The 13,546-nt window shown below is 56.6% G+C and overlaps 6 protein-coding genes across 6 annotated transcripts; 2 read left to right on the top strand and 4 right to left on the bottom strand.

The window, feature by feature from the left end:
* Nucleotides 1-385: 385 nt before the first annotated feature.
* B0T26DRAFT_650534 (uncharacterized protein) lies at nt 386-670 on the bottom strand (the record flags this gene model as incomplete). The annotated part of the gene is made up of 1 exon (XM_060438189.1): nt 386-670. One exon carries the CDS (start codon nt 668-670, stop codon nt 386-388), a length of 285 nt encoding a protein of 94 aa, XP_060293925.1.
* Nucleotides 671-1,423: 753 nt separating this feature from the next.
* Nucleotides 1,424-3,313, top strand: B0T26DRAFT_752821 (uncharacterized protein; the record flags this gene model as incomplete). The annotated part of the gene is made up of 1 exon (XM_060445582.1): nt 1,424-3,313. The coding sequence occupies one exon, from the start codon at nt 1,424-1,426 to the stop codon at nt 3,311-3,313; it is 1,890 nt and encodes a 629-aa protein (XP_060293926.1).
* A 3,262-nt stretch (nt 3,314-6,575) lies between these two features.
* Nucleotides 6,576-8,303, top strand: B0T26DRAFT_341678 (heterokaryon incompatibility protein-domain-containing protein). The gene is made up of 3 exons (XM_060434484.1): nt 6,576-7,542; nt 7,624-7,733; nt 7,857-8,303. The coding sequence occupies exons 1-3, from the start codon at nt 6,665-6,667 to the stop codon at nt 8,216-8,218; spliced, it is 1,350 nt and encodes a 449-aa protein (XP_060293927.1). The 5' UTR covers nt 6,576-6,664; the 3' UTR covers nt 8,219-8,303.
* A 222-nt stretch (nt 8,304-8,525) lies between these two features.
* Nucleotides 8,526-8,804, bottom strand: B0T26DRAFT_649402 (uncharacterized protein; the record flags this gene model as incomplete). Its single annotated transcript, XM_060438089.1, has 1 exon — nt 8,526-8,804. The coding sequence occupies one exon, from the start codon at nt 8,802-8,804 to the stop codon at nt 8,526-8,528; it is 279 nt and encodes a 92-aa protein (XP_060293928.1).
* Nucleotides 8,805-9,347: 543 nt separating this feature from the next.
* On the bottom strand, nt 9,348-10,286 carry B0T26DRAFT_677047 (uncharacterized protein; the record flags this gene model as incomplete). The annotated part of the gene is made up of 2 exons (XM_060440049.1): nt 9,348-10,128; nt 10,180-10,286. The coding sequence occupies 2 exons, from the start codon at nt 10,284-10,286 to the stop codon at nt 9,348-9,350; spliced, it is 888 nt and encodes a 295-aa protein (XP_060293929.1).
* A 324-nt stretch (nt 10,287-10,610) lies between these two features.
* B0T26DRAFT_714747 (PhoD-like phosphatase) lies at nt 10,611-13,466 on the bottom strand. Its single transcript, XM_060442207.1, has 5 exons — nt 12,419-13,466; nt 12,215-12,371; nt 12,059-12,161; nt 11,744-11,998; nt 10,611-11,697 (listed from the first exon to the last, which is right to left on the bottom strand). Exons 1-5 carry the CDS (start codon nt 13,011-13,013, stop codon nt 10,933-10,935), a joined length of 1,875 nt encoding a protein of 624 aa, XP_060293930.1. The 5' UTR covers nt 13,014-13,466; the 3' UTR covers nt 10,611-10,932.
* Nucleotides 13,467-13,546: the final 80 nt, after the last annotated feature.

Genomic DNA, 13,546 nt, shown 5'->3' on the forward strand with positions numbered 1-13,546 from the left:
AGCAAGCCAGCCGTGACATCGGCGGTCAGCCACATTAGGTGCACTGCCCGGAAGGAAACATTCTTGGAGACACATAGATGTAGGCAGTCCAGAATTGGCGTCGATGTCGGCAGAGCCAATGCCGACAAATCGCCCAAAAGGCGCCATGCACTCTCCCACGAGGCTGTAGTATGCCGTCAGTCCCGGGACGAGCACAGACGCAGCGCTCTCAAACGAAAGCGAGTCCGGGATTCTCGGAAAGCGCCCCTGGTGTGCACGCGGGAACTGGCGCATACAGCCCTCAGCTGCCATGCAGACGCGATCTCCGGGTCGGATGGAAAGACCGGCAGTCCGCCCGACACGCGTGACGATACCGGCGCAGTCGGCACCTAGGCCGTTGCCTTCCTCACGACCGACCGAGTGCAATCAGCACGTCGCGGAAATTCAGCCCCCATGGCTTGGCCTCTATCTCTACCTCTTGCGGCCCGAGCTCGTTCTCATGCTCGCTGTCTTCAACGAACTGCAGCGAGTCAAGCGTGCCTGGCGCACTGACATCGAGCTTTAGTGCTGACGGTGCGTCTCGCCAAGCCTGGTGCTGCAGCTGTGGCACAAGTAGTGAACGCGGTGTGTCATTGCCCTCAGGGCCCTTGACTGTACGGCCCGTAAGGATCCGGGCCCTGGCGGACGACATATTCCACGACATATCCCACGACATATTACACCTCTGGGCACGAGGACTCAAAATCGTCACTGAAGACGGAGGCAATGTGCTGTGCATTGGTCGTGGCGTTGAACTGCCCTTCTGTTGCGGGGCTTAGCCCTGGTTGAACGCTTGGGCCACCAGCCCGCACATGGGTTCTCGCCCACACATTTAGTACGGGGATTAGCCCGTGCCCATGGCGGGAGCGCCCGTCTCTTTGGCTCGCCCGAGGTGACTTCCCTCCTCCTAGAGTCAGCCTGCCAATGCACTTTCTACACATTTTGTCACCACAACACCTTCGACAGTCAGCGTCACGGATAAGCTCCCTGGTCATATTAATGTAATCTCTTCATAGTCACAGTTCCCTTGGAGTACCCCATACAGAGGCCAGCGATTGGACCGAGTTTTTTCAGCCTGCAGTCTGTCAGCAGAACTAGTGCTGACAACACAAAGCGAAGCAGCAGGCCAAGCCTTTGGATGCAGCTTAACTAGGATCGGTGGCCTGTGGTGACCCTGTCCTTTGTGCGGATTGCATCAACAGACGCGCCAGAACCATCGAACACGACAATGCACACAGCTGGGCTGATAAGACAGGGCCAAGCCCACGAACACCCAAAGCTTACCTTCTTATCTTACGTGAATTGGTACCCCAGAGATTCTCGAGCGGGATGGCCCTCTCTTCACTTCATCCTCGCAGCGTCCGCTCACAGAATCCTCCACTGTGCCCAAACCGAGTGACATTGGATGTTCGCTCTCAATGTGCACGGGCAAAGGCCCTGGCTGGCCGCAGCGACGCTAGCATTGTCTTACTTGCGGCTGGTGGACGCGGCAGACGTGTTTCAAGTCCCCTTTACTACGGATATTAGTTACACCTTTGATGGGAGCCAGTTCGACTACCTCAAATTCTCCATCAACGGCACAGGACAGATCGGCCCCGACGGGCCATGGCAAGCCGCCGTTATCATGCTGGGCAGCTACCAGCGCGTGTCGCTGCTGGAGCAGTGGGTTGGCGGGCTGCTGGTGCCCATGTGGCCGACAGGGTCTGTGATCACGCAGCTGCTGACCACCGAGGGCGGGGGATACTACAACAAGAGCGCCAACGCGACGCGGCCGTGGATCGAGTTTGGCGACAACAACGAGATGGTGCTGTCTGATTACAACGCCCGCGAGCTGTCGACGGGTCAGGGGATTCTAGATATGGTCACCATGATCAACGCGCGGGCTGAGCAGCCCGGGTACGCCAACATCAACGCCACCATCTACGCCATGAACACCTCACGCATCCTGATGCGCGACCCCCTCAACACGACATACACACCAGAAGTCGGGAACCTCGCACTGGGCCGGCCGGCCGATGTCGATCTGCAGAACACCACGTTTGTGGGCACGAGCATCATCGAGCAAATGAAGAGCCAGGGCGTCGTCAAGACCAACTCGTTTGGCCTACACCTCGGCAGCGCTCCGCTGAACCAAAAAGGGTCTCTGCTTCTGGGCGGCTACGATGAGTCTCGGGTCGTTGGCACGGTGGCCGCCTTCGAGATGCAGCTCGGCGTTCCCTTCATCTTCCTGCTCGACGTGTTCCTAGGCGTCGAGACAGGGGCCAAACACTTCACGGCACCGCTCGTCGACGCCGGCAGCAGTATCTGGCAGGGCGACGCCGTCGACGACGCTGGTGAACACTTTGGCGGTAAGAAAGGGTCTGTCCTTATCCTGCCCAACCCGGCCGTGCCGGGCCTGCACCTCCCGGACCCCACGTGCGCCAACGCCGCCAGGTACCTACCCGTCCACTTCGATAATGCCACGGGATACTGGCTGTGGGACACGACAGATCCGGGCTACGCGCCGCTGATTAACTCCGGCGCCTATATGTCCTTTGTCTTCTCCGACATGGACGCCCGCAATGTGACCATCAAGATCCCCATGACGCTGCTGAACCTGACGCTCGACCAGCCCATCGTCCAGATGCCGACTCCGTACTTTCCGTGCCACGATGTCGATAAGAACAATGGATACTGGGAGCTGGGGAGGGCTTTCCTGCAGGGGTCATTTTTTGGCATCAACTACGAGCAGAACTTGACCTTCCTCGCCCAGGCTCCCGGGCCTGCGATGGGCCAGTCACTCGTGCACACGATCCAGGCCGAGAATCGCACGCTGAAGTCGCAACCCGATTCCGCATTTCTCGACAGCTGGCGCGCAAGCTGGCCGTCGGCCGAGGCGGTTGTAGCTGACCAGAATAATAGCAAGAAACCACTCTCGGGGGGAGCCATTGCTGGCATTGTGGTTGGTGCAGTAGCAGGGCTGAGCGCCGTTGCAATATTAGTGTTTCTCTGCCGGAGAAGGAGAAGTGGACCCAGACGAGGCACGGCAGAAATGTCCGAGTTGCAAGTCAACAGCGGCGGGCACAAAGATATCAAGGGTCTGGCGGAAGTGGACACGCACACGGGCGTGCACGAAGCGGCCGAGGCTGGATTGCAAGAGGCTGCTGACACGGCCGTCCTGGAGCTGGACTCGCCTGACAAGACGCTCAACGAGGCGCCAGCGTCGCCGGGCGTCTACGAGCTCGAGTCGTTTGAAAAAGCGCTTGCCAGGCATACGGAGAGCTCGCCGCCGGTGCATGAGATGCCCATTCGGTGATGGTGGTCGTCGGGCCGAGGGCAGGAGAAGCAAAACAAATTTCTCTTACATCTTTCATGATATATCATGAATTTACTAGCCCGATGCAATTTCATCATGTTACTCAATTCAGCTCAAAATATTCATCATCCTTGTTACTAACATCCAATTACCTACCTTTGCCTGATTCCAGCATTGTATGCGTTCCGTCCTCCAGATCACCACCTCGACAGGAAACCACAAACCCAAATCCCTCCCTAGGCACCTACTCTCCTTCACACCCCCAGGCGCACCCAAATTAACCGGCCCCTTCGCTTTGACAAGCTCAAGATCAACAACCTCATAATCCCACGTGCTCAACGCCGCCGCATTCGCCGCCGTCAGCCTTACCCACCACGGCACCCATCGATTTACACCCGCCGGCGTCTTCTCATAGAAAGCAGGATACGATGAATGGTCACTTCAGGATGCATGTCTCAAGTGCGTGACAGAAAACGGGCGGGCTACTTTCCCGCTAGAATTCACCTGGCCCTCATGCGCCAAACACGGCAGTGGCTCAAGGGCCGCCGACAGCCGTGGACTTGTTAACACGACGAGAAAACGCAACGGGACGGCGGAAATACGGCTACCGAAAGTTGCCTTCACGGCGGATGAAGACGCTTTGACCGTCGAACTCAAGGAAGGACGCCGGCTACCGTGGGGGGAGGGGGTTGCGGGTAATTAAGATTTTGTTCGAAGCTAATAAAGGCAACGGTTTCAGGCGGGACTAGCAGTAGGTAGAACCAAAAACAATTAGCGAGGCCAAATTAGCCCACTTCGAGTTCTACGAACAGTCAGTCCAAGTAAGTTCCGCATCTCCCTCACCCACGTTTTGTCGACATTTTCTGGGTGGTATGCCGGCAGCGCGCCCGCCAGCAATAGCACTCGCGCCCCCGCATCCGAGTCTTTGGGTCGGTAGCGGCGGCGCGTCCTCTTCGGGTGATTTCGAGTCATGCCGTCGGCGGCTTGACGAGGAGCAAGCGGACAGTGGTTCGGGCGGGAGAAGCTCGTGCGCGACGTGCGCGACGTGGAATCATAGTCGTAGGCTTCCACGACGGGAATCATCGGCTTCGAGGCGGCACTGTTCGACGAGTCCATGTCTGCAGCGCCGTCCTGCTCCAGGAGACGTATGGGCGCACCACAGTCGAGGGCTGCGTTTGCGAGGCGGCGGCGCTGCGGGGCCCGCTCAAGTGCCAGGCGTTTTGCTACGAGGGACTGATGGACATGGACTTTTCAGGCCGCATGCACGACGACTATGCGAGAGCTGGTACCAGGGCCGGGCCGATGTTTCTTCTGCTGGCTGGCGATGTTTGAGAGGAGCAACCGGACAAGGTGGGCTAGGGCGTGTTTGACGATCACGAGCGGTCGTCGGGTCGAATGTGCTGTCTTGCGCTGGCGCACTAGCGCGTGTAGGAGGGCTTCGCCGACTCGCGCGAGCAGTTGTTCGTTTGGATCCTGCTCCTTCAGCCTTGCGACGACAGCCTGCCGGGACACTATCGGCGCGCCGGCTGGGGCATGGTCCTGGTTCGCTGGTGGATGGGCGTGTTTGACGAGAAGGGAGCCCACGTTCGCCAAGTCATATTGATGTGACCAGTGTATGGCATCATACCATGTATCACAGTACACGGTATCACAGTACACGGTATCACAGATACTCACAGACGAAACTTGGGCTCACCAAAATCCCTTTTTGGACTTAGAGCTGAGCTCCCGCTGCGTTAAGGCTGAGCTGGAGCTGAGCTGCCTGGAAGAGACCACTTTCGGGACCACATGTTCTATCCAGGGCCCAATCTTGTACCTGGGCCCTGTTTTTGGCCCCGGCTAGAGTTTCCCGCGCCCGACCTTAACTTGACCCCAATTTTAGCCAGCACATCCAAAGGGCCTTAGATTTGCCGCATGTTTATCGACGCTCGTGTGGGTAGACTTTTAACTCAGCTCTTGCACGGTGTGCTATTTTTAGTGGTGTGTCGGAGACGGGGTCGGATAAGTATCTTGGCATGAGATTCAAGCCTCAATCTACTCGTACATGTATGTAGACGTGTCAGAAGGAACGGTTTTCTGTTGGTCAGAATGTCGGATTTTAACCCTGTAAAATTAGGTCAGCAGGACAGCACTTGACAGCGCCCGTGGCCATCGAGATGCCCGGTCACGCAGCGCCCTACTTTTTCCCTCGAGCAACAACAATCGAGCACATCAGCACATCAGCACAATCATCAACAACACCGTCAAATCATCTTATTTGCCTACATCAGTACCAGCGCACTAACAGCTTTTCTGTGGAATTTCTGACAAGACGTCTCTTTCGCTCTTTTGTACCCCATTTGCTCCCCAGTAGAACAAATCGTGACAAGGCACTAATATCGGCAAGCCCTGCCCGCCAGGCCCGGGATGGACCGCGTGCGGTTATGCGATCTTTGTTCGCGCATCGAGTGGGACTATCTTCGAGTTCCAACTATTGGGCCGCTACGGCTGCTGTTAGCCGGCCACGATATCTCCGGGCATCGGCCATTCAAGCGTGAGCCAGAAAAGCGCCTCAGTGATCAGACATGGGAATTGGGCTTGGCAGAGAGAATTCTGCGCTCAGCCACTACCTGTTCACTCTGCGATGTTGTTTCGCAGATGTTTCACGATTTCAAGCAAGCGCAGCCAGGCCGGCTTGTCGAAGGGATGAGCTGCTCGGCTACGCTAGACCGCATTTTCATGAGTTTCCGACTTACAGACACTTCTAGACTGCACGAGAGGGTAGTAGAGGCTATGAGACAGGCAAAGGCCGAGGAAGTGGTCTTTGTACTGTGTGCCTTGACATTTGACTGGGCCGCTGGGACCTCCGCTGAGAAAGACCTACTATCCGCTTCGTGAGTACCTCTTGGCCTTCGACCCGGACACACCAACGAGCATTGAAGCCCATTTTGAAGGCCAGGCTACTACCCGAGACGAGATGCTGATTCTATGCGGTCGGAAGTCTTCTTCTATGGTCTCCACGAAACTACTCGGCTCTTGGATCAGTAGATGCTCGTCAAGCCACGGCGAATGCGCCATTCAGAGTCGGAAGCCAAAGATGTTAGTCCTAAAACTGCCGAAACAAGATCCCGTTATAATCTTATACTGACTGTATTTTCTTTCCTCGATAGGGCAAAAGTGTTTCGCCTCATAGACGTGGCGAACAAAGCGATTCAACGATTCGAGGATATCAATATCACCTCGCTTTGGTATTTGGCCCTGAGCTACGTATGGGGCTAAGCTGAAAAGCTCTCCACAAAGCGCCAGAACAGCGCAGAGTTGGGTGTTCCCGGCTCTTTGAGCGGAAAGGTATCGCGGACTATTGGAGATGCCATGCTCCTCACTCAGAGGCTGGGTGTTCAATATCTTTGGGTCGACGCGCTTTGCATCTTGCAGGATGACACCTCGGACAAGGCCACCCACCTTGCGTTCATGGGCGATATTTGGGAGTCCGCCCTGGTAACGGTCATTGCCGCAAGCGGCAGAGATGCGTCCGCTGGGTTGCTAGGAGTTAACTTGCCGCGAGCTTTCCACCAGCGTTCCATGAAGGTTCTAGAGCCTTCGGACTGCGCGCCGGCGTTATTCGTCGTCACCAGCCAAAGTCAGAGGCCTGTCGGCCGATCGTGTGTCGCTGAAACGATTTGGACCACTCGAGGCTGGACGCTGCAGGAGAGGGCACTCTCGCGACGAACCCTGGCTTTTACGGATGACGAAACTTTCTGGAGCTGCCAATGCTGCACTTGGACAGAGGGAATCGCCGCAGAGACGGACCCCAACCTTCTGGTCCCGGACTTGTGGTCTTTCCGCAATGGCGAAGGCTTCATAAACCCTGACAGCCAGCGGCGATCTGGCTCGGGAGATGATGAGATCGATGCGTCGTGGGCGCAGTTCAGTTATTTGATAGGAGAGTACTCGACCAGGAACCTGACGGACCCTGGAGATGCTTACGATGCCTTCAGTTCCATAATCTACGCTTTTGAGAGAAAAATGGGATCTGCGTTCCTCTGGGCCCTTCCAGTCGCGAGGTTTGACCTTGGCCTCTGCTGGTTGAGGAGTTTGCATAACGGACAAGCCAGACTCAAACGAAGGGAGAGTTTGACAACCTTGCCCATGACAAGCTTGGACTGCAAGGTTCCGTTTCCGAGCTGGTCGCCCCTCAGATGGATTGGGAAAGTGGGATTGAGGATCGCGAACCAACACACAGAGTTAGGGTAAGTGTGAGCTTTAGGAACAACGGCCAAGACCGTCCTTGGCTCGAACATGGGGCGACCTTCTAACGCATCTGGAACCAGTCTCACACCAGAACCTATGTACCATGTTCTCCGGAACTGCCCTCTAAGAGTTGTCCGGGTGGCCATGATCATCAGCAATGACACCGAGATCTCGCTACCACCACATCCAGGTAGCATTTCCCCAAGCCCGCTGGCGGTCACCTTGGACTCGATTGCAAATGAGCTCCCACATCTCACAGCGAAAAGGCTGTCAAGAATCGCTGACAACTAACTTCTGTTCTTTTGGACCGAAGTTGCCGTTTTTACCGTCTCTGGCCCGGTGCAGAAAAACACAACCTACCAGGCACCCCCCTTCCACTTCGAGATTTGGAATGTTCATAAGGGAAGCGACGGTCAGCAGCAACAGCCGGTAGGCCATACGGACGTCTGCGTCCCGAGCGATGCCGATGACGGCACTTGCTCCGCCGGGGAGGGCGACTACGAGTTCGTTCTTCTGGCCACGAATAGGCCCATGTTTGGGGATCACCCGGCCGAGAAGATTGTGCTGCAGGTCATGTGGAGGGCCGGCATTGCATATCGCATCAGCATCGGGGATATCCTTGAGGATGCCTGGAGCAAGGCGCAGCCGAAGATGAAGCTTGTCGTGCTCGGCTAAGGGTTGAGTGGACTGTCGAGGTTCATTTTAGTTCTGCTGTGGTTCGGGGCTCTCATCCGTTTACGTCTGATACTGGAATTTATGATGACGGCACAACAAGGCTCGTGGTAACAGCTTATCTACCAAGCCGGTCACGCAAAGGCATGCCTAAACGTGATGAAGGCTTTCTATGTTCTTCTACGGAGATCCGGGAGATTTTCTTACGTACGTGCAGTCAGTTACATCTCGGCGTATCCCGTACAACATGCAGAGTATTGGCTTCCTCTCCCTATCTTCAAACCGGCTGCTGGATCTTCCAAGGACGCAATTACGGGAGCAGCGGTAGTTGTCTGTAGCGCTCGCGCTCCTCGGAGAAGCCCATGTGGCTCGTATTCTCTAGCTGGGCCCACTTGACCTTTGGGATCTCCGTGAACCATGGCGTAAAGTAGAGCTCGGTAGTCTCGTCGTGGCGCCCGTCCAGAAGCAGCACCGGCACGTCGATCTCGTGCGCGTCCTGCCACAGCTCAATGTCGCGGATGTTGCCCGTGATCTGGAACTCGGACGGGCCGCACCTGGAAGGCAAGCCACGCGTCAGTAACCCATGCATATGGATGGATGGGCACAGCCGGAAAGGTGACGGGAGGGGTGCAAGTTGAGTCCTTCGGCGTGGGTAAAAGAAAATAGGCCTTTTAAAGAAGTCGACCGGCGCCCAAGTCCAACGTCCAAGGTAGGGACGCCTTTTAATGTTGCCTCTCGGCGGGGGTCGGGGCTCTCTGTTGGCTCTGGCTGTTGTAGTCAAAGTGGGATGTCATGGGTACGCTGTACGCGTACGCAATCCTGCTCATCTATCCGGCACACACACACGCCCGGATGTATCATGGTTACAACCAACGGGCCTATCGCTGCCGGACCCTCGACCAAAAAGGCGTGCCGGGCATTGCCCCGGAGTAGGGGCAGCCAGGTGCGAGCTCTGAAACGCCGCCATATCTTGAACTCTGAATGGTCCCAGCACGCTCAACCATCTGGTTACTACGGAACGCTAACGGCCCTCCTTCGAAGGTAAACACGGACGCTAAGTTCAATAGTAATTAAAAAGCCAACCAACATCCGTCCCTCAACCACTTAACGGCTAGGGCGTCCGACCCTTGCGCTATGTCGAGCGAGATATTCCTTGGAGACTTTCGCCCACGCCGCCTGGCTCGAACGCCCAAGGCGCGATGAGGGCGAGCTCTTCCATGCGACATTTGAGCGGATCATAGCCCCTTAGCTCCCACCAGCCCTTCTCAGCAAGTAGTATCTTCTTTCTCAGCTCGGCAAGCCGTCTCACCCGCGGGTCCTTGGAATCCGGATCCCATTTGCCTTGTCGCACCTCCAGGACCCGCTTGTCCCGCGGCTCCCACTGGGAGGTGACCGTCATTAGACTTTCCATAACCATGGAGTTCTCCACCGTCGTCAGCCAGTCCTTCTCGATAGCTTCGTCAACTCTGAATTTCCTTTTGCTCTCCGGTCCTGCCTCGGTGTCTGATTCTGTTTTAGCCTCAGATTCTGTCTCGTCCTCCGCTTCTGACTTGTTCGATAGTCTCTCCTCCAATCCCACCCCGGCCTGCGCTCCCGCCCTGGGTTCTTGTCTTGTTTCGGTCTCTGGTCCCACCGCTGTCTTCGGTTTTGTGTTGGCCTCCGATCCAGCCTCGTTGTTTGGTTCTGTTTTGTTATCCGCCTGGGCCTGGTTCTCCGCGTCTGTCTCGTCCCCCGATTCTCTCTCGTCCTCCCATCCCGCCTTGGCCTCCGCTTCTGCCTTGGCCTCCTCTCGGGCCTTCTCCTCGTTGCGCGCCTTGAATTTCTTCGCAAGCTTTTGAAGCATTCGGAAGTGGTCTTCCTCAGCCGCAAATACGATCTGGCGCCCCGTCTCGGCGGCTGCCTTGAGCTTGTACCTATATACCCGAGAGAGGGCGGAGAAGTCTTTCGCCTGCCTTCGGATCTACCAGGAGGCGAGGAGAGTGACGCAACGAAACTGATGAATGCGTCCCCGAAGCTTTCGGTAGCCCATGCGCCGTGCGCCGCCAAAGTGCCACCCGCGGACGCGGACCATCTTCGAGGGATTAGCTCGGCTACTTGGGAAAGTCTCGGTGGTGGAGCTGTTTGGTGGGATTTGAGGGACGGCTGGGGTACATGCGGGCTTGCGGTGTTTGTTCGGCCGGTGCCGGTAGACGCTGCCACGCCGCCAACCGTGAATGTATGTCTTTGTGTTTGGGTGGATGTTAGCGGGCGTAATCGACCAAGCCGCGGTGGAATTGTGTGTTCGATTGCAGGACTGGACAGGTGCCTACCTCGCCAATGTCTAACTTTGTAATTCTGTGTTTCATTGGTACTGGGTCGCCCTGTTTCTCGTCCATCTTGTAGATTCAGATGAAACGTGATGATGATGTTATTGTTCGGTTAGGGCTAATGACAAGAAACGAGCGAGGAAATCCTACTTCCCGAACGAGACGAGGGATCAGTGTGATTTTTTAGCAAGTTGCCCATCTAAGTAGGTACCAAGGTAACTGCGCCCATCGCCTGCTCGCTCCTTCCCGTTTACCAACAGTACATACGAGGCGAGAAAACCTGAATTAAAGATTGAACCGTGCCTTTGGGCAACGGAATTGAAAGACAAATAAGGAAGCGACGAGACGAACAAGCCGTGAAGGGTTTCCCACTCCCCTTTCCTCGCTTAGTCTAAACTCCAATACCACATCTCACTTTGCCCCCCCAAACACAAAATACTTGCCCGTCGCCGTATCGTGGGTCAAATTGGAAGCGAGCGTCTTGCCGCGCTGCAGACTCCCCCTCTCGACAGCGCCCGTCGACGAGACCGTCGTGCCGTCGCCGTAGCGGTGCAGGCGGTTTTCGCCAGGCCTGACGGTGAAGTTCGCGAGCGAGATCTCGAAACCATTACGGGTGGCGAGGTCGGGCAGACCAAAGAAGGCGGCCTGCACGGCGTCGTAGCCAATGGTCAGCTCGAAGTAGCCGCGGTAGAACAGGTCCTGCCACTGCAGCTCCGGGTTGAGCGCCGTCAGGAAGCCCGAGGCGAGGGCCGTGGTGTTGAGCGTGGCGTTCTGCCCGATGGGGCACGGCGAGCTGACGGCCGACCCGGCGAACTCGACGCCGACGGACCCGTTGCCCGACGTGGCGTTGTAGCCGTGCTCGCCGAGCCACACGAGGTCCGACACCCACGACGCGTGCGAGTCGCCCGCCAGCATGATGTTGTTGTCGATCTTGTGCTCGTACATGTTGGCAAACGTGCGGTTGCGGTTCGCCAGGTACCCGTCCCACTGGTCGTAGTTGAACAGCCCGCTGGCCGACTGCGAGATGCGGCTGAAGATGATCTGGTTGCCGACGACACGCCACAGCGTCTTGCGCGCCTTGCTCTCGCGCATCGTGCGGTAGAACCACGACTCTTGCCGCGGTCCCATGAGAGAGCGCCCGTTGTCGTTGGAGATTTCCTGGATGTATTCCGTGTTCTGGGTGTGTCAGTGGAAAATATCGGACCAAAGGGTGAGAACGTACCCAGTAAAGATCCGTGATGCTCCGGTCATACTGCCTCGTGTCGAGCATGATCAGGTCGAACAGGTCGCCAAACTCAAAGTTGCGCCAGATGCGCAGATTGTCGTCCATCTCGACCTGGCGGATTGGCATCCACTCAAAGTAGGCGCGCACGGCGTTCGCCTTGCGCTGGTCAACCGAGATGCCGCCATCGTGCACAAATGACTCCTCTGAGTTATTCAGGTGCGCCATGCCGTCCTTGTACGTGTTGTCAGCGACCTGCGATGAGTTAGCATGACGGTTCATTTTCTGTTGGTTTATTTAGGGCCTGGTGATCACCTCATGGTCGTCCCACACGGTAATCCAGGGGAAGTTTTGGTGGCTGGCGTAGAGATCGAGATCGGTTCGGTAGGTGGCGATTCTCTTCCGGTAGTCATAGAGGCTGTCAATGTAAGCTTGTTGGTCAGGTCTATGGAGCGATGGGTACCGTATTACGTGACAATCTCTCGGTTCGGGAGAGGGATTCGCCCCAGCGAGTCTCCCCAGCCGTACGCCCCGTTCTGGTACTCGTAGATGTAATCGCCGAGATGCAGCACGTAGTCGACACTATCTTTTCTGACCGGGTTCCCGTACGCGTTGAAGAAGCCGAATGCTGGGAAGGTCAGATTACGCTGTGCGGGAAATTCCGGCCGAACTCACGGTAGTTGCTGCACGAATACACGGCCAGCTTGATGGGCGCCGACACCTTTTTCTTTCTTTCCGGGAGCGTCTTGGTGCGGCCCAGTGGCGAAGTGTTGTTGGAGTTGCAGATGGAAAACTGGTAGTAGTAGGTGGTGAAGGCCTTTAGTTTCTTGGCCTCGACCTTGACCGTGAAGTCGACGTCGGAGCTGGTGTACGTCCGCCCGTTGTTGGCAACCTTAACGAAATCTTTGGTAGCCGAGATTTTCCAGTCGACGCACACAGTGGCCTTGCTCGCCTTGACAAAGCCGTCGTTGTCGTGGGTGAAGAGCTCGGCGTAGCCGCTCACAGTAACGTTGGACTTGTCATTGTCGCTGCCTGGTGCCGCTCGCGTCCACAAGATGATGCTGTCGGAGTATGGGTCGCCGGATGCCACACCGTGTGTAAAGTTGAGCTGCGCCGGTGTCCATGGCGAGGTTGCATATGTGCGGGCAACTACCTTTCTGATGGACACGCCGAGCGAGGGGTGATGCAGCGACGGCGACTGATAGTTGAGGTTGCCCCCGAACGTGGCCGAAGCCCCGGCGGCCAGCGAAACAAGACCAATGAGCTTCATCGTAGCATGGCGGCAAAGAAAACCGAAGGGATTCTACAACTCGGCCGAAAAGCAGACAAAGTCGTTATATTACCGACATTGGGCACAGCACGGCGGTCACCATCCATAACCTTCTTCCACATCCGTCGCTCCGCCCCGATGCATGGCTGGAACTTTGGCTAGCCCATGGGTTCAGCTGTTGGTCTGGACTTTCGCGTGATCGCGTTCCGACAAGGTCTTGTAGCCTAGGCTCGCTACAGCAGGTCGTGCAGTTAGCGAGCGTCGCGATTGGTCGGCCGTGGCCTTTAGGCATGGTGTTGGTGATTGTAAGCGGTTGGGTGCTGGGTGGCCCTCCTTGATCGACGCTTCCCGGCGACGGAATTCCACCGCACAATGCTGGCTTCGAAACCCCGCTCCGATTAAATTTCACCAGGCGTTGAGAACGTGTGGAATGACAGACCTGTTATTGGCCCCTGGTCTTGGAGAAATGGAGTTGGAGAAGCAACCCCGCAGAAATTCTATCCCTACGTTATTTCCAATGTGTGAAAAGTGCG

The sequence above is a fragment of the Lasiosphaeria miniovina genome, assembly GCF_030549165.1.
Source record: "Lasiosphaeria miniovina strain SMH2392-1A chromosome Unknown B0T26scaffold_5, whole genome shotgun sequence".
Lineage (NCBI taxonomy): Eukaryota > Fungi > Ascomycota > Sordariomycetes > Sordariales > Lasiosphaeriaceae > Lasiosphaeria > Lasiosphaeria miniovina.